An 18,790-nucleotide genomic window follows, 5' to 3' on the forward strand; every position below is an offset into this window, starting at 1 on the left:
GCAATGGTTAATTTGTGTTAACAGATGTGCAAGTAACTTTCTCTTCCCCAGTGTGCTACCAAACTCTATGGCCCTGTATTTTGGTCAGTGGAGCTTAAAAAAAAAAATTCTCCTTCCCTTCTAAACAACAGAAGCAGAAGAAACACTGGTGGGAAGGGAAAACATAGGACCCCGGTTTTTAAGATCTCAAGTTTCAATTCACTTCCCAACGAAATTGCTTCCTGACACTTAGGGCACACGGAGAATTAATTCATAATAATCAAATTCCCCTCCAGCTTCTAAGAAAGGGCCCTAACACTCCTTGTCTTTCCAAAATCCTTGAGATTTCTTTAAAAAAAATTTTTTTTGTAGGAACCTTTACTTTCTACCCACCTCCCCACGACAACTCACAATTCTTAACGGGAGGGGGGGGAGATATATGTGGCCAACTATAGACCATTCCAGAGCCTGAGCTCTTTAGGCACAAACCACTTATGGAAGCTCCCCTGCCCCTCCCCATTCCAGACAAAGAGCTATAAAAACTCAAAAAGACGGGAAGAATGGACTTCAAGATATAGATGCACTTTTACTGGTTACTAAATAACATAGCAGACATTTTTTGTTTTGTTTTTAGAAAAAAAAAAGAAATACATCTTAATGTTACCAACCATCAGAATCCTAGGAACAATAAGAGACTAGACTGTTTTGATGGAATAAGATACTGTTTCTAATAACCTCTAAGAGTTAAGCCGAGCGGCAGTGTCATTAAGATCCAGGAAAGGTACTAGTCATAAAGTTGATTAAGTTTCTAAAAGGAAGGAATAAATGGTGCCGTTCCCCCTCCCCCACGAAATGCTAGAACAATGTGAAAACATTCTGATTGTTTATCTTCATACCTAAGCAAAGCCTTGAAGCAGGTGAAAGCCATTTCTTCTTCTCCAGTACTTGTCTCTAGATCAATGGACATTGAAACAAACATTGGCCCAAGTTCTGGGAATGTGGCCCAATTGATTCTATGAATTTGTGAGACCCCTGCCACTTTTTTTGGGGGGGAGGGGGTTCTGTTTGTTTTGTTTTTTTCCTACCCAGAATCAAGTTGTTGAAATAGCTATGAGAAGCCTCTGGACTCTGTTGCTACCACCATTTGAACCCCATTCAGAGACTATGTATCATTTTTTAAAAAGTAAACTTTCCCCAAAGAGAAAATATTTTTCTACAACCCAACTGAATAGTCACATTGTCAAGATTCCAAGTATCTCCTGATTCAGGACCCGCTTTCATTTGAAATAAACATCATTCCTTTTCTTTACCACTGAAATATACAAGGAGAACCAAAACACCCTCACTGAACCCAACCTTCTTTCTCCTTCCCGCCCCTGTACAAACTCCATTCTCTGTCTCATTTTTAAATTTGTGTAGGAATTCAGGAGAATCTAGAGCACAGTTCCATGGGTTGGTTGAAAAAATCAACAAAGACAAAAAGACAAACCAAAGAGAGGCTTAGTAAGATGTAGTAAGATGGTGATTTCATCATACTCCCCAGCACTACCCAAGCTTCCATAAGGAAACTGAAGGATCAGTGAGTCCTAGGGCTGGGACCAATGCATGTAAGAGCCGCCCACCTTTGCTGTTATGTTGTTTTATTGGTTTTTATTTTTGAAGGAATAAGATAGAGAGACAAGTGCCTTAATTAAAAACATTTCACCAGAAAATTCTGACAGCGTGTGGCCTTCTCTGTAAGAGCAGGAGGGAGAGGAACGAGGACAGCTGTTTTACTGGTACTATCTGAAACATAAAGGACATTTCTTCAGGGGAACTAAGAATGTTTAAAAAAAACCACACACACCAAGCATAATATTAGTTGTGGCCATTCCATCCTTATGACCTTCACATACTCTTTCATATACAATCTTTTCTTCCCCAGTATGTCTGTATATATAAAAATCTAAAATATGGCATGTTTTGAGCAAACACAAACACTGCATTTTTGCCTTTAGGATAGAGATGGCTTGTCGATATCTGACAATTGTCCCCACAGATTTGTATTAATGACTCTGCAGTCTTTTTTTTTTTTAAGTGGGAATACATTCTAAGACTGGCATGGAAGCTACCAGAGCAGCTTGAGGACCCCAGTGACCAACACAAGTCAGGAACATAGTGTGTCTGTTTAATATATGATGTTTCCAGGTCTGTTCACAGTGCCTGAGGAAAGGAAAAAAAAATGCCTTCTCAGGGTCCACTGAAACGCCCTGCAGAGGGCAGATGAGGCTCGCTTTCCTCCTTCAGAGGAGGGATATTGACCCAGAACTCAAATCTATACCTAGCTTAAACATTTTACCCATCAGCATGTCTGTGGTCACAAAACACTTCTTCTTTCTGTCACTTCTTGTTCAGACTATTGATAAGATCATTTGGCAGAATCTGTTTGGGACCCATGTAATATTGACTAGGAATTAGAAAAGATGATCAGAAGTAATAAGCCCAGAAACTCCTTTCCTAAATGGACATTTATATTTTAAGTCAGTGTTCCAAGGAGGACTTTAAATACACCAACAAATATATAAACACTTCACCAACATTAAAGACTATCTTTTTGCTTGTTTGCTGTTGTTTTAAGTGCAGTGCTTTATCTAAAACCTTCTGAAACAAACCATGGCTTGTATCTCTCCAATACATTCTTTCCCTCTTCTTTTAATGTAGATCTTGATGTGGTTTGTTTGTTTGTTTGCCTGGTGAGAGAGATACACTGTTGTAAAAAAAGTATCTTTCCCCTGTAAACCTAAGAGGACTAATGTGTGGTATCTACTTTTAATCAGTTGGTAAACATATATATTGCATATCGTTAAGAGTTTTTGTTGTTGAGGGATATTTGTTAATAATGAATAATAATTTCTGTCTAAGCCTCACTTTTCTGAAGGTACCAGTTTACCTAAGGACATGTGGCAGAGGTTAAGGTCCATCTAGTCCCACTGATGCTATCCTTAACAATCCATTGGCAAAGAGCAGCTAACCTGGAGGGAAGGTGTAGGGACCTGGGCATGTATTTACAAGGCAAGTATTTTTTTTTCGTTTGTTCAGGAAATGGCCAACAAATTGGAGCTGAAACCCAATGACTGATTTGATTGAATTCTACAAGGCAGTGAAGACAATATTTGGGCCCCATGGTAGTTTCTGCAAAGAAAAGTCTGAACACTCCTCTTTAAAAAAAAAAAACTAAGAAAATGCCTCTGGAAGTTATAAACATGAAAGCTGGCAATATATGCATAAAATTTATTCCAAAACTTTATGACGTATAAAGGAAGGGAAGTATTTTATACACAGCTCAGTCAGTATAAGGTCTAGGTAGGGCTTCCTCACCTCTTAGAACTTGGCACTATCTTTAAAAATAAAATAAAGATATTTCAATAATTAGAACAAACTATGAAGGTATTGTGCATTTCTGTTTTATGTAATAATAAAATATTACTTTAACATAAATATATAAGGATCTCTGCGCTTTTATTTTCCCCACAAGCACAACCAAATGTATCAAAACAAAGCATTTTTTTAAAGAAACTGAACAAAAAAATGACATCCCATATAGATCTTGCTACCTACTCATTTAAAGCTACAGAAAACCAGTTTTCAGAACCTTTTTTTTTCTCCAAAGAAATAAATATACATTGAGGCAGGCCACGTAAAACGATATGAAAATATTTCCCTGGGTAGCATTAAAAACAAAAGGAAAAATAGACAAAGAAACATTTAAACTATTTCTGCATTTCAAAAGACAGATATTAAACATATATACATATGGTAAGGTTCAGTGGTAACTTTCATATTTGTAAGCCTAAGAGAGCAAGAGAAGATGTAGGCACATCCCCGGAACCCCAGCTTCCTGACCTTACCTACTTGGTAATAAGTATCTGCAAATTCATTTCCTCCTTTTACCATTGGCCATCTGCCCTCCTCTGGGTTGCTTTACTGAAGGCCAGTCCCCACACATCAGGAAGAAGCAGTGTGATATAACCTGAAATAGCTCTATGGCATCTCCTGTGACATTCATTGGGGGAAATGAAATACAGGCAAATAAATATGCCCATTATAAGTCACCATTTATCTTGTAAAAACATCGAAAATGAAACAATCACAGGAGTTTCTAAAGACAATACTTGATAAAGCATATTACCTAAAACCTTAACTACGGAGTGCAATGCTAATCCGATGCTGAGCCATCAATTTATGGTAGTGAGAATTTACTTTTTTAACATAACATTTATCTGATACCTAACAAAGAAATAAAACCCCAACTATTTAAGGTTTTTTTCCCTTTTAGCGCCCTTTTGTGCTGATAACTATTTAATTTTTTAAACTGATCACAGTTTTAATGGTGTTAATTTCAGTTTAGCCATAGCCTTTTCTGTTTTTGTTTTCTTACCTACACCTTCCAGAATATTCTATTGTGTTGGGTGTAAACCATTTCCCATTTAGACAAGGTAAAAAAAAATGCACTGAAAATTTATTAACAAAGGGGGAGAAAGAAATCATTGAAAATGCCCCCTCCCCTTCATTTGTCTGTTTTAATGAAAGTGGGGGGAATTTTGTCCAATCTGAACTGATGTTTTTCTGCAATAACTTATGGGGGAAGATGGTGTAAAGCCCAAAATATGACTTCATAAACAATTGAACTGTTGGGTACAAAAACCTGTCTATCCAATATATATATATATATATATATATGCATTATAGTATATGCATTTCTGTGTTAAGAAACACAGTGTGCATATGATATATCGAGTTCCTGGGTTATTTTCTTTATGTTAAAAAATAAAACCTAGTAGAGGAACAAAGTTTAACCACTGCTGTCATCACAACTAATCCCTTATAATTAAGTTATTAAACCCAAAGGCAGAGAACCCAGTGTGTTTCCAAGTTCTCAGAGTCCTTAATTTCTGTCTGTTGGACAATATATTTAACCTCACAGGTTTTTTTCTGTTTGTTTTTTTAGTTCTTTCACAATAGCCCTGCCTGAAAAAAATGAAGTGACTGATCACTCACTATTGATTTTCCTTTTTCTCTCCTACCCAGAAATACTGCCTGAAGATGAAGTTTACTGTGTGGTTTACAAAAACAAAAACAAAAACAAAAACAAAAAAAAACAAAAAAAACCAACCAAACAAAAAACAGTGCTCAACACTTATATTTGTATTTCCAACGATATTCCTGCCTTGCATAAAGCGGGCAAACCATACACATTTCCTGAATGCAAACATTTATTTATTTTGTGTGAAGCCAATCATTTCGCTTTGGTGAAAAGAGCCAATAAGTGTTACACCAGGTCTGGGGCGTTGAAGAAAACAAAGTTTACAAGCAATAAGAACAAGGGGCATCAGAACGCTGGAATGGAGGGTGGCCAGGAGCTGGCTTCTGTCCTCTCCACTGGATAAGGCAGAACAGAACAGAACCCAAAGGACAGCTTCAAATTTAACAGTGGGTATTAAGAGAAAAAAAAAAAAAGGGTTGAACTTGTCAATGTAAACTTCAATTTTCTTGCAGTGCAAATTCGTGTGCTTAAATTTTGCCAATAGTTTTAAAAAGTGTATTTTTCCCTCTTTCCTGATGGGGACCATATTAAATAAACACAGCAGCACGTGTCAACTTTGAGCATGGGAAGCTGCAGTTTTGTGTTGTGTACGGTTTGGTGGATTTTTTTTCTTTTTGGTAATTTATTTAGTTTTACCAGGACTCCTCCCTCCCTCTCTCTCTCTCTCTCTCTCTCTCTCTCTCTCTCTCTCTCTCTCTCTCTTTCACACACAGACACACACACACACACACACACACACACACACACACACACACACACTTCACTCTTACTAGGAGACATTCTACTTCATTGCCTGGGTACTCGCTTGCAAAGGTCAAAACCCATGAATACACCTGCTACCTGCTATAGGTTAGTCCAGTGTTTTACTTTTACTTTCCTTTCTCCTTAATTTCTCTATTTTTTTCTCTTTTTAAGGGACCGGGAAAATAATAATTAAAAAAAAAAAAACAATCAGAAGTTACAGGGGGAACAGAGGTCCCAGTTAAGACTGTGGACCAAAGGGGAGGGGAGCCCCAAGCTCTGCCCCTCCCCTGCTTGAGTTCACTGGACGGGCGTCTGCACCCCGTGGTGTGGTGGCGTGTCCCTACTCCCCCCATACACATCCTCGGCGCCCGGCAGAGTCCCTCCGGGAGGGGTCATCCTTTTCTCTTTCTGTCTCCTGTTACAAAACCAAACTCTCACCACCTCCTTCTCCAGCTGTAAGCTGTCCGCGAGGGAGGTGATCTCCTGGGCCGAGGGCTTAGGGCATTTGAGGAAATGGCTCTCCAGAGCCCCCTTGACGCTCACCTCGATGGAGGTCCGCTTTTTCCGTTTGCGCCCTTGCGCAGCGATCTTGTCTATGCTGGTGGGGCTGCCCGAGGATGAGTCTGCCTCTTCCAACCACTTGTTCAACAAAGGCTTCAGCTTGCACATGTTCTTGAAGCTCAGCTGCAGGGCCTCAAACCTGCAGATGGTGGTCTGCGAGAAGACGTTGCCGTACAGGGTGCCAAGCGCCAGCCCCACGTCTGCTTGAGTAAATCCTAGTTTGATCCGCCTCTGCTTGAATTGCTTGGCGAACTGCTCCAGGTCGTCTGAGGTCGGCGTGTCCTCGTCCGAGTGCGGGTCGTGGTGCGCGCCTGGGTGGCCCGGTGGGCCTTGTGGGGGAGGTGGCGGGGGCGGTTGCTGGTGCGGGTGAGAGTGCGGATGCGGGTGGTGGTCTGCATGATGGGGCTCATCGTGGGCGTCCCTCAGGCCGTGGTGGTGCAGCCCAGCCGGCTGCCCTCCTGCGCCCAGCATGCCGTTCACCGTGAAGCTGGGCTGCGAATAGAGCAAACCACCGTTGGAAGCTCCCATGGAGGGAGGAAGGTGAGCTGCAGCCGCCGCACTCCGCCATGCCCCGGGCCCGGGATGGTGGTTGGCAGCGTGGTGCACCAGATGTGGCGGTCGCTGTTGTTGCTGCTGCTGCTGTTGCTGTTGTTGCTGCTGTTGCTGTTGCTGCTGCTGCTGTTGCTGTTGGTGCTGCTGCTGCAGCGCTCCTGGCCCGTGCAGCTCGTCGCCTCGGCCACCCTGCTGTACCACCACCGAGGGCTTGATGTCCGGCTGGCCTAGGGGGCTGGTGGACCACGGGGAGCCGTCGCCGCCTCCCCCGCCGCCTCCCCCGCCTCCTCCACCACCGCCGCCGCCCCCGCCGCTGCCGCCGTGGGACAGCGCGGTGATCCACTGGTGAGCGTGGCTGAGCGGGTGCCCGTTGCTCTGCAGCGCACCGTAGTCGCCCTGCACCAGGCTCTGTGCCTCGCGGTAGCCCCCCGCGCCCTGCTGCATGCCGCCAGGCGGCTCGGCGTGCACGATGGAGGCGCTGGAGGTGAGCAGGCTGTAGTGGTTAGACGCTGCGGTCGCCATGACTCTCGGAGCCGGACTGGGCGCTCTGGTTAAAGGAGCCGCGCATTTGACAGTTACTTTTCTGCCTTGGGCTCTCGCTCTCTCTCTCTCCTCGCTCGCCCGCTTCTCCCACTCTCTCTCTCCCCTAGCGGGCAGCTCAGACGCCCGCTCCGACGCCTTCTGTTGCTGCTCCTGCTATTACTGCTGCTGCCGCGCTGCCTCCCGCCCGCCCTCGCTCTTTCTCCTCCTCTCCCTCCTCTCGCTCCAGCTCACTCTCTGACTCGCTGGGCGCTCCCCCCTCTCCCCGCGCTCTCAAGCTCTCTCCCGCTCTCTTGGCAGAGCCCGCTCGCAGCGGCACGCGCCTGGGCCCCGCCCCCTCCACCCCCTCCCATTGGCTCTGCGCCCTTTGATTTACGTGGATACCGCTAGCAACCTCCCAGACCGGAGCCACCGATTGGTGCAGAGCAGCACCCCCCTTCTCTTTCCCCGGGCGCCCAGTCTTCTCAGTCCTTCCTTTGGTACCCCCACCCCCAGCTCAGCGATTCAGATTCTCTTAGTTCTCACCCCCCTCTCCTCTTCTGTCCCCGGCCTCCACCGCCCCACTAGGATGGGCCCCGCCCCCCATCTGTCTCCTAGGCTGAGAAGCCCGGCAGCCGGGCGGTCCAGGCGCTCTGGTGGACCACAGCGGCTTGGAAGACTTGTATGGGAGGGAGTCTACTTTCTTTTCCCAATAGGTCTTGGTGGTGGTGGTGGTGGGGTGTACGGTGGAAGAGAAAGACTGGGTAGCACCGAGTCAGCAGGAGCACGATTTCCATTCTCCTAGGAACACACACACACACACACACACACACACACACACACACACACACACACACACACACGCTCCTCGCGCGCGCGCGGACCAACGTCATTTAAACCTAGAACCAGAGCCAAAGCTAGACTAATATCTCCCATGGACGCCTTCTTTTGCACTATAGTTAGAATTACAGCGCACAGGTGTCCGGTGCGGATACTTTTGTTGTCAAATAAAGACCCTTGCCTTCCCCCCTTCACCCAGTAACAAAGATCCCTTAAGCTCCAGATCCAATTTTATCCCAATCTTTCTCAAAAGACTCCGGGAGAGGCAGACTCAACCTACGCCCTGGCTTTTGAGCAACTCCAGTAGCAGAGTTTCCTTATCTAACAGCTCAGCGCTCTGAACTGCAAACAAAACTCTGGAAGCGTGTGTCACACTGACACTCGGGTGCGCACAAAGCTTTTGGATCAGAAAACCTGGAGCTTTCGTACGCAGACCTTCGCCTTGTGCGAGGCTGCAGGAAGGGTGAGCAAGGGAGCGGCCTCGGAGCGGTTCAGCCGCCGAGCGCCGCTCTGGAAAGCTGCGCAGCTGGAGCTGCGGGTTTTCATCCTGCCCCAGGCCTGTCTGTGCAACTTTCGCGCTAATCTGGGCAAAAAGAAGGAAGATCGGCGAGCGGGCTGGTGCTAGGGAGTACTTTCTAAGTCGTAACTAGAGCAGGAGCGCGCGCGCGCGCGTGTGTGTGTGTGTGTGGGGGGGGGGTCAGTAGCGGGAGTTGGTGCTTAGCCTTCCTCTCTGCTTTTATCCGTAAACTTCAGCAAGACCCAGGGCCAATGCACCCGCGGCGGGGATCTGCCAGGAGACAGAACATCGTGCCTCCAAGTCCCAAGGAGTTGGATGAATTGCCAGCATTCGCGCCGCGCCTGCGAGCTGGTTAGCAGAGATCTAAGCTCAAACTCCGGTCTGGGAGGAGAGACCAGCGAGCACTGCCTGGAGTGGGTCGCACGCCGGCACAGCACAGCGAATCAAAAGTTAATGCGGGTAAAGGAGAGACCCCGGGATCACAAATGGCCTCCTCACTTCTTGCCCTGACCCAGGGCCTGGTAGAACTCTGGTTGGCTCTTTTGGCCAAATTAACGCTCAGAGGGAGCATTTTAAGGCCTCGGAGCATCTTAATCTATATAGCAGAATGGAGCGGGCCGGAAAAAATTCATCACGACTAACGAGGAGCGCTGCTCTTCCGGGAGTGGCTGAACTGTTTATAAATCACTGCGGCTGAGCACCCGCCCGGGCAAGGAGCCTTGGCTGCGAATCTCCACGTGTTCTGTGTTTATGAACATGTGTGGAGGGGACAGAAACGGCCAGGGGAGGGGCGAGACTGCCCGGAGCCAGCAGAACCGAGCTCCACCTGCACGCGCACAGCGGCTCGGCTATGATCCGCAGGGCTGAGAGTCCCATTGCGAACGCACAGCCATTTAGGAGGCGCATTTAGGGGCTGTTAGAAATTTAGTAACTTTGCCCGGCTAGGAAACATTGAAAAGTTCCACCCTCTTCAGTGCGCAGACTCAGCGTCTGGTGAGGGTGATTTTTAGTTTGCGCCCTCGGCTGGGGGCGGCGGGAGAGGCAACTTCCTCTGGTCTACTGGGGTGCGTCCTCCGCGCCCAATAGGATATTGCCGGGTTGAGAAATGTACAGGCCTCTTCCCTGGAGTCCTCCTTCCTAGTCCTCCTTGCTTTTGCTTTCTTGCTTCCCCAGGAGTTCAAACCTCCAAGCCGCGGAAGAACTCAGCTGCTTTGAAAGGACTTAAGGCAGTGTGTGGAGGACGTCTCCCTTCTCCGTCGGTAAAGAGAGGTGACCTCCTGTTCCTATTTAATTTCAATTTTGGGGTGGGGTTGGGGGGTTGTTGCTCTTAGAAGATTCTTCGCAGGCTGTAGATGATACTCTCAAGGGAATAATAATTACATTTCCAGATTTATTTCCAATGGATTTGTGGCTACCCAGGTTAAGAACTCCTCCCCCAGGGGTACCCTGGGCATAGGAAGTTAAATGCATGTGCCTGATGGCGGTGAGGAGGAGGCAGCGCGTGAACATCAAAACTTATTGTGATGGGACTCTACTGTCCGTTAATGCCAGCAGACCCTCCCTATTTTGACCTCCCAGAACTGCACTCCACCCCCCAGCCCCGCCTCATTCGCCGGCGTGCGAACGGACTAGCTCTGACTAGCTCTCTAACTGGTCTAACTGGGGGTGGGGGTTGTACCCCGGTTAGAAAGCTCATTGAATCCCCAGAGTTTACTAAATGACGTCCCGCCAAGGGGGCCTCAGCCTCTCCCTCTCTCTCTCTCTCTCTCTCTCTCACCGAGTCAGCTGGAGCACGATTTCCATTCTCCTAGGAACACACACACACACACACACACACACACACACACACACACACACACACACACACACACACACACACTTCGCCTACAGTGCAGGGCCAGTGAAAGGGAGGGCTGGGCGGAGAGCAGAGCTCCACTTGGAGCACCGCCCCTCTCCACCCCTCAAAGAGCCAAGACTGCCTCCTCCTGTCTCTGGGGGCCTGGTTCGCTCGAACGCCGGGTTCTGAGTGTCTAGTAGTCCTCCCCATTCCCCAATGTCCCGCGCGCCGCCTCGGCTTGTAGCCGCTCCGGATTCCAGAAACCTTGGCTCTTCAAGATTTTAGCTCTAGATTAGTGGTGAGGGTGGTGGTGGTGGGGGCGTTTCTCTATGGTCTCACGGTCACTGACACCGTTCTTCTTACTGACCAAGTAAGGGAAGAGACCGCCTGTTTGCCTGCCAGTCTCCGCCTGAAACACAGTGCGTTGAAGGTGTCTTGGGTAGACTCCTTTGGCTTTTGATTCAGCTTGTTCTTTTTCACTGTTCAAAGCAGCTGTTCAAATACTGAGCCTGCTTACGATGACGTGGAGAGGATTTCAAACAACCTTAACATGCTTTGAACTGACAAGGTGCCTTGATATCTACCTCACTCCAGCACAGCTCCTCCAGAGCACTTGCTAGGACAATGGCCAAGCAAGCACTTGGTGCTGGCCTCTCTGCCTTGGGTGAGGACTGCCCAACCCCCAGAGACCCTACTGCAGGAGTTGGCTGCACAACAATGGAGAGATCTTGTCTTAGGCTGCACCTCGGGTTCTCTCAGCTCTTCTGGAAGGGCGTTATTCAGCGGTACTGTGTTTGCACTGGTCTGAAATGTGGGCTCCCTGAGGTTAGAGTGCACTAGTTAGAGGAAAAAAAAAACCTGAATATATACACAAAGCTAAAAACCACACACACACACACACACACACACACACACACACACACACACACACTGAGAGAGAGAGAGAGAGAGAGAGAGAGAGAGAGAGAGAGAGAGAGAGAGAGAGAAACTCCTCACTCCTGCTCACTGAGAAACTGTGCCAGGGTTTGGAAAGCTGCAAACAGCCTCTTGATTCAAGTATTCCCAAATCATCACCTTGGTAGCATTTAGGAGAGCAGTGGTGCAATACCCGATAACTTGAACTCTAGCTTGTTAAGGAGAGCAAACACTCTCATGCCACACATAAATGTTGTTTATGTATTTCTTTGTGCTAGGAGTTGACCGAAGGTGTACCTAACCATTTTCATACACTGCACCGAAAACACACAGTTACTAAAACAGTGGAGATGACACTCATTTGATAAATTGAAATTTTGCTTCATTATGCAATCTCAGTAAAGTAGAAATCAGGTAACAACAGAAAACAAAAGGAATTTTCTTAGGTGGCCATTGGAATAGTAGAAGTGACAACTGGTTTAAAATTATGTAAAAGTGATCATTGCTTTTTTTTTTTTAAAGGTACATCCACCCTGGGATGGGATTACCCCTCCCCTCCTCCTCCTCTTTCTGCTCTTCTTCTAGCCCCAGCAGCTGCTTGATGGAGACCTCTTCTCCCCGCATCTGAATGGAACGTCTTTGCTCAGAGTCTACAGAATGTCAAAACTGAGGCTCCTCAGAGCTACAGCTTTAAGAACCACTCCACACAAAGAGGCAGCTGGTTGCTTTAACGGAAACTGCCTTTAAGCTTCAAGAACTGAAGTCTTGGGGAATACATTTATAAGGAGCAGAGAAAAATGCATTTCCAAGCTGTATGTTCTTGGGAAATACAAAATAAAATTTACCTGAAAAAATGAGAATTAACCTTAATTATGTAGCTGTTGATTAAAGACGCCCCCATTTAGAATTTTATGTTCCATCTATAAATGCATTTTGCAAATTGCTGATTGCTTATCTGTACCCATATCAAAGGAAAAACAAAACAAAACAAAACAAAGGTGAAGCATTAGATTTCTGAAAGTTGAAGCACCTTAACTCATCCACTTGGCAAGTTAATTTGTTGTTTGCTTGTGTGCACACAATTTTGTTTATTTTTAACTCCCAAGTAGTCCATTGCAATGCACGTTCAGTGGCATTTGACATTGACGTTGTTTGAATCCATGGGTATTCATTTCTTTTCCCTTCTTCAAGCTACAGATCTCATCATTAAAAATGCCCCACTCTTTGTAGTCCCAAAGTGAATATTTTATAAACAGGTTCGAAGACTTCTAACATCATATCACCCAGGCAGTGTAAGCTGTTTCCTGGATTACTTAGAGTAAATTGTCAAAGGAAAGCCTGCTAAATTTTGAGTGTTGAATGTGAGGCCAGAAGAACGTATAAAATATAAAGGAGACATTTCAGGGACAAGCTAGACAGACCCTGTGTGGAGGAGTTAAAATCTCAGGAACAGAACATGAAGGGCTTGTGCCTTTTTAGTTCACTTCCTTGAAATTCCGTTGTCAAAGTACCAAAGGTTAAATAAATTTCTAACAATGAAACCTGAAGGTCTGTGTTTTTTCTCTAGTTTACCCTAAGGCAGGTGGATGGATGGCCACCAGGAGGGGATGGCAACACTTTGGTAAATTAAAGGGACTTGAACAGAAACCCTCTAGGCTTTAAAGCATTTGGAAAGAATTGTTCTTGGAGCAGTCTGAGAAGAAGGCAAGCCAGGTCAACAGCACACCTGCTCACAGAACAGAAGTTATCATTTGTTCACTGAAGCCAAGGACTGGTTTTGGTTCTTTGTCCCTGAAAAACAAAAACAAAACAAACAAACAAACAAAAAAAAAAAAACAGGCTGTTTTCAGTTGAAGTTAGACTTCTGTTCTCTTATTCCGGCAGCACAAGCATCAATGCAAATCCCTTCCAAATTGTATACAAGTACGGCTCAGCAATTATGTCATAAGTACTGGTGACTTCAGCCAGAAGGAGAAGGGTGGCATCAGAGAGAGATGTTTTCTTGAGAGCAGTTAACTGCAGTGGTAGTAAATGTTTTCAAGTCTTCAGCTTATGTCCCTGACTTTCAATTCCGTCATTCTATGGACCTCTGGATAAATAGGGGAACAAAAGTTAAGGATGGAATTATTTCTAAGCAAGAATTTTCAGAATGCGGTTCTTTGGTTTGTAAAGACCTGGGGAAAGGAAAACTTAGGTAGAGAGAATACCGAGACTTCTTCGCTTTGCTCGGCTTCTCTGAGAATTTCTATGGTAATCTAGGGCAGCCTTGGCTGCAGCATTGCATGCAAAATAGAGAGAGGACTGGGCAGAGTCACAGGCCCGATTATTTTAATGCCCTAGGTCAAAAGGAGAGAATAATGAATAGGCGTGGAGTTTAGTTCTTGGATGGGAACTTAATTAACCTTGGAAGAGTGAAAGAAAGTGGGGGTTCCTGCCTAGGATCCGACGTAGAATGATTGTATTTACGTGAGTGTTCGCGCGTGCGCGCTCCCTGTCATACAGGTGAAGTCTACTTCATGGTAACCCCAATTAATCTTTAATCCTGAAAAAAAACTTGGTGCTTCTCTTCCACAGGATGACCAACACCCTATTCCCCCAATCCTAGCTGAGAAATTTGCTGTAGGATCTGGGGATTTCGGCCTGGCCTCCGCCTGCACGCGAGATCAGCAGGGGTGTGGGGAAAGGGGCTGCAGTGGTCCGGGAGTGGAGTCCCCACCTCCGAAGAGACTGCTAGGGAAGGCGTAGAAGAGGGGGGTCCCTGGTTGCCAATCGCCGAGTCAGGTCCTGGCTGCTTTCCGGGAAGGAAGACAAGGGCGAGAAGCGGGAGGCCGGGCCATTGTCCAGGGAGGGCGCATTTTTGTCCTGACGCTGCTGGTTGCTATAGCGAGCAGGGAAATCCAAACAGAAGGGCTCAGTTAGCTTCCCTTGGTCCTGGGAGCAGGGCTCCCTCTTCTCAGCCAAAATAAAAGTGCCGCCGAAGGCCTGGCACTTTTACTAGAGAACCGACTGCAGCCTCCAGAAGAGGGGCCCGGTGGACCCTAGCACGGAGCAGGGGGTGGGGGTCCATTAGCAAGGAGCAGCCACGACGATTATTGTGGGTTCTGAGAGAATGTTCTCCCCCTACTCTTTTCCTGCCTTATTTTGTTTGAAAGAGAGAAAGAAAATCCTGAAACTCTCACAGAGTCCTAATACTTTCCCTGTGACTGAAGCCCCCTCCCCAAAACTGACAGCAACAAATGGCTCTGCAGGCGGTTCTGAAAAGGACTAGAGAGTTCCAAAACCTACCAAGAAGCAGCGGCATTACCTGGGCCACACTGCCCCCTTCATAAGAGCTTCAGAGTCACTCAAAGAGAAAGTTCACTCAAAAGTAAAGTCGATGGCCTTGTAAAACTTTCACATCAAAAAAGACTTTTATTTTGCAATAGTTAAAAAAAAAAAAAGACCAACAACGAAACAAGCCCTGCTATTCAGCTTTGACGACATTCTGAGAAAAGGCTTTTTTTTTTTTTTTTTTTTTTGGTTTTATTCCCGTGTGTATCGGTTCTCCAACAGTACAGCTCAGGACTGAGAATAACAGTGTTTAGTTAGTAATAAACTGTTAGCTTCATAAAATTCAGAGTTTAGGCTTTTTAAAGCGAGACGAGAGCCACCGTTAAGGATAGGGCAGATAAGCAGTTAAGATTTTCCTGGGACCACTAGCTTTCTACAAAGGAGTAGGTAGGGACTTCAACTGCCTTCTCACTCTACAGTAACGTCCAAATCTTGACATTCTTCTCTTCATTCCCTCTCCCTTTCTTCTTCTCTTTGTCTCTACCCTTGAAGCTTCACTGAAAGCTAAATGGAAAACTTTTTTTTTTTATTTGACCGGAGGAAAACACTTTAAAGTCAGATAAATGTATCTCTCTACTTCTGCCATTTAAAATACAACCCTTCTCTCCTAATGGTAAGTCCCTTTAAATAAAAGTTTGTATAACTTTGGAAGAAGTCCCTTAATTCATGATGATATTCACATTTTAAAAATGCTTGAAAGAAATCATGTTAATGAAGAGAACATTTGCTGTAATTTGGTGATAATTATCAGAATCACCACATATTCGCAGAGGCTTGAACAATACGTGTTCAGAGAAAAGCAAAACACATTATTTTAATAGTCTGATATGCAAACTATAGACTGTTCAATTATGTAGCTTAATAATGCATACATGATGTGATCTTGTTATTGGGTTAGGAAGGTTTTCAGTGAGTCACTCCTAATACCAAGAGTGCTCTCACATCCAGTAAAAGCCATTGCCCTGGATCAGAGGCCCCTGCCAAACTGCATTTAAGAGAATAAAAATTAATGACTGAGAATTTGAGCGTTAAATTAACATTAATTATATGACCTGCATGCTAGAAAGATTAAATTTCTTACATCCTAATTAGATAACATCTCCTCATACATCAAACGATTTCTATTTTCATTTCCAGGTTTCAGGGATACAATGGCAAGTGCACAGAGGTTTCCTTAACTGTGGTCAGTTTTCCTTTCAGACATTCACTGGCAGAGAACCAAGACAGGAGGTCACAAGAAAGAGAGTTAAATTCAGTCTGATCTTGCATTGATGACTGTAGTTGGAGGGCAGGGAGTTTGGCAAATGGCCCCCAGGTGGACCTGGAGCACTTGAGGGACCTTTTTTGGTAGCCAAACACTAGAGTGGATTATCAGGTCAGCAAAACAGAAAAGTTCAGCCAACAAACATTATGGCCCCTTCTTTAAAAATAGAAATCACTTAGCTCATAGTGAAAGGTCTCAAGTTGGTTCAACTTGTAGGTGAGACAGTAAACAAACGCACCTAGCGGTCCTCAAGGGGAAGTGGAGGGACAACTAAAAGCCAAGCAATAGAGATCAGTTTCTTTTGAAGAGTCTTAGAAGAGGTCGCTGGTGCACTGACATCTCCAAATACCACCTATGCCGACACCACAAACACTCAAGGCTGTCCTGGGTACAACAGCCTCTGCTTGACCTGGCCTCGGCCTCGGTGACTGCCCTCGGGTAGTGATGGGATGGGGGAGGGCACGTCTCCTGGAGGCGAAAACCAGTTGCACATAGGGAGGGAACAGAAAAAAAGGCCAGAATGGGGAGAGGGCACCTCCCCTCCTAGCAGATGGTTGGTGATGGCCAGTTCATTCTCTCTGTTTCTAAATCGGGACGTGACGGTCTCAGAGCTCAGAAGAAAGCTGTCGTGCAAATCTGGTTTGGAAACAATACACAAGGAGTTAAATTCCTTTAGGTTGTGGAGTTTTCTCCTAGATACAGTGTATGGTCCGGGTCGCTCAAGTCCCAGTGCGCCTCCCAACGCCCTCACCTTCCTCAAGGACCAGAGAGGCTGCGCAGACCATTAGGACAGCTGCTCTTAAGGCTGGGCGGGACCAGAGGGGCAAGATTAAAACCTCAAGGCGGCCAATTCTAAGTCACTCAGAATAGAGTTTTCACGTGTCAGTGTTTCCATTCAGTTACCTTCAGGCTTCTAGGGGTAAAGGGCACGAAAGCGAGAGCGCTTCTACGTGGCCCAGTGAATGGGGGAAGGGGCGAGTGGAGAAAGTGAACAGTGGGGGAGGAGATTTGCCACCCGCCCCAGACCCCAACGGGTGGAACTGTCCCGAGAGTCCAACCGAACTTGGAAGGGGTAGGGGCCAGCGGCGACCACTGCCTCCCTGCCCAGTGCTCAGCGGACGCTAGGACTTCGTAGTGGCTGGTCAAACACTCTGTCCCGGATGGAGTACCTTCCCAGGGTGGCACTGGGCCTGAAAGTTAGCTCTCGAGGTGTTGGGCGCGCCAGGGGATAGGGAAGAGGGGGTAAGGGCTGTCAAATTGGGGCCTGGGTTCCCCGCAGCAAGAGGCGGGGCGGGGCTTGCAGGGACCGCAGCGGCGTTGGTGACCTTAGGGCTCAGTCTCGCGCGCTGAGGGTCGCACTCCTAAGTGCAGTAGCAAACACCAGGTGGTATAGGAAACCGATAGCCCAGGACCCTTGAATATTCCCAAAATCTCTCCTTAGAAGACTTTGGCAGAAAGATGCCTCGTCCCCAAGCCCCGCAGACTCCCACGGCCATAGCTGCGGGGCTCGAACTCTCCAGCTCCTCCTCACACAGGCGTTAAGATGCGGCTTCCCAGGTTAGCCCGCTTCCCCTCTGCTGGAGCAGGCAGTCTGAGAGATGCTCTGTTCAGCCAGAGGACGCCTCCGCTGCGGCGCCCCAGAGCAAGTCTGTGCCACTCCGGAAACCGCAGATTCAATACTAGCTCATCATCTTCCGGGAGGGGACGCCCTGTAAGAAGTCACTGGGGGGAGTCCGCCCGGGCTCTGGGCCTTAGGTGGGTCAGCTCTTTAGAATTTACATGGAAATGCAAAATGAATGACACTTAGGAGCGCTCCTCAAAAGACCGTGTGGAAGGCCAAGCGCTAGTCTGGAGAAACACCTCTTACTTGCTCTTTGTCTGTACTGGGAGCTCAAACGAACTGATAGATGCTACCACCGTGTTTACCCTTCTTGTTTTCTTAAACGAGTTTTGGATGACTTTGGCTGGGGCAATTTGCAGCAGAGACAGACTTTGTATGCTTGCCGCAGGCCTCTTTCAAAGTTCTAGTTTAAAGAGCATTATGTAAGCCTCCCTATTTACATAAGAGCTTTAACTCAAACCGCCCAGAAAACCCTTTATCACCGAAGGAAAACCATCCAGAAAAGCGTAACCGACCAAGTCTTTAGGACACGTTGAAAAACAGCAGTAGCTCATTCTTTTGGGGGAAAAGAAAAAGAAAAAGAAAAAGAATGTTAACAAAAACTCGAAATAGTTTCCATTTTTATTCGGTTTGGTTTTATATTATTTGAACATTAAGCTTAATTCAGGCTGTAGAGACTTTTAGAGTATATTTATCTCCCCCCCCCCTCCACCCCGTGTGCCGTTAGCATCTAACTGGGCCACAGAGATGATTTCCCCCCTCCCACGCCGTTAATTCTAAATATAAGGACAAATGTTAGCAAACTCAAATCGACATTTTACCAAGGCCCAGATTTTTTAAAATATTCACGAATATATGATACTGTTATCAAAGGCAAAGAGCAATAAAATACACAGAATGAAAAGTTTAAAAAGTGTTTTTACTTGCATAATTTTACCTTTCCTCACAGGTAAGCAATTTTAGTTTAAGTGAGTTTTTTCCCCTTCCCTCTTTTCCTTCTATCCTTTCCTTGGTCATCTGTTAAAACT

General features: G+C 46.3%; 1 protein-coding gene and 2 long non-coding RNA genes across 4 annotated transcripts; 1 reads left to right on the top strand and 2 right to left on the bottom strand.

The window, feature by feature from the left end:
* Positions 1-1,602: 1,602 nt before the first annotated feature.
* Positions 1,603-7,511, bottom strand: Pou3f2 (POU class 3 homeobox 2). The gene is given in 1 exon segment (NM_172085.3): positions 1,603-7,511. A coding segment is annotated over 1 exon segment (1,338 nt). The 5' UTR covers positions 7,442-7,511; the 3' UTR covers positions 1,603-6,103.
* A 1,752-nt stretch (positions 7,512-9,263) lies between these two features.
* Positions 9,264-13,088, top strand: LOC102553820 (uncharacterized). The gene is made up of 3 exons (XR_005504675.2): positions 9,264-9,788; positions 9,969-10,064; positions 12,070-13,088. It is a non-coding gene; the product is annotated as an uncharacterized LOC102553820 (long non-coding RNA).
* Positions 13,089-14,934: 1,846 nt separating this feature from the next.
* LOC120102845 (uncharacterized) lies at positions 14,935-17,655 on the bottom strand. 2 transcript variants are annotated; one of them, XR_010051726.1, is made up of 2 exons: positions 17,311-17,655; positions 14,935-16,777 (listed from the first exon to the last, which is right to left on the bottom strand). It is a non-coding gene; the product is annotated as an uncharacterized LOC120102845 (long non-coding RNA). The 2 variants fall into 2 exon arrangements; XR_005504676.2 differs by lacking the exon at positions 17,311-17,655 and adding an exon at positions 16,893-17,263.
* Positions 17,656-18,790: the final 1,135 nt, after the last annotated feature.

Source organism: Rattus norvegicus, chromosome 5 (assembly GCF_036323735.1).
Source record: "Rattus norvegicus strain BN/NHsdMcwi chromosome 5, GRCr8, whole genome shotgun sequence".
NCBI lineage: Eukaryota > Metazoa > Chordata > Mammalia > Rodentia > Muridae > Rattus > Rattus norvegicus.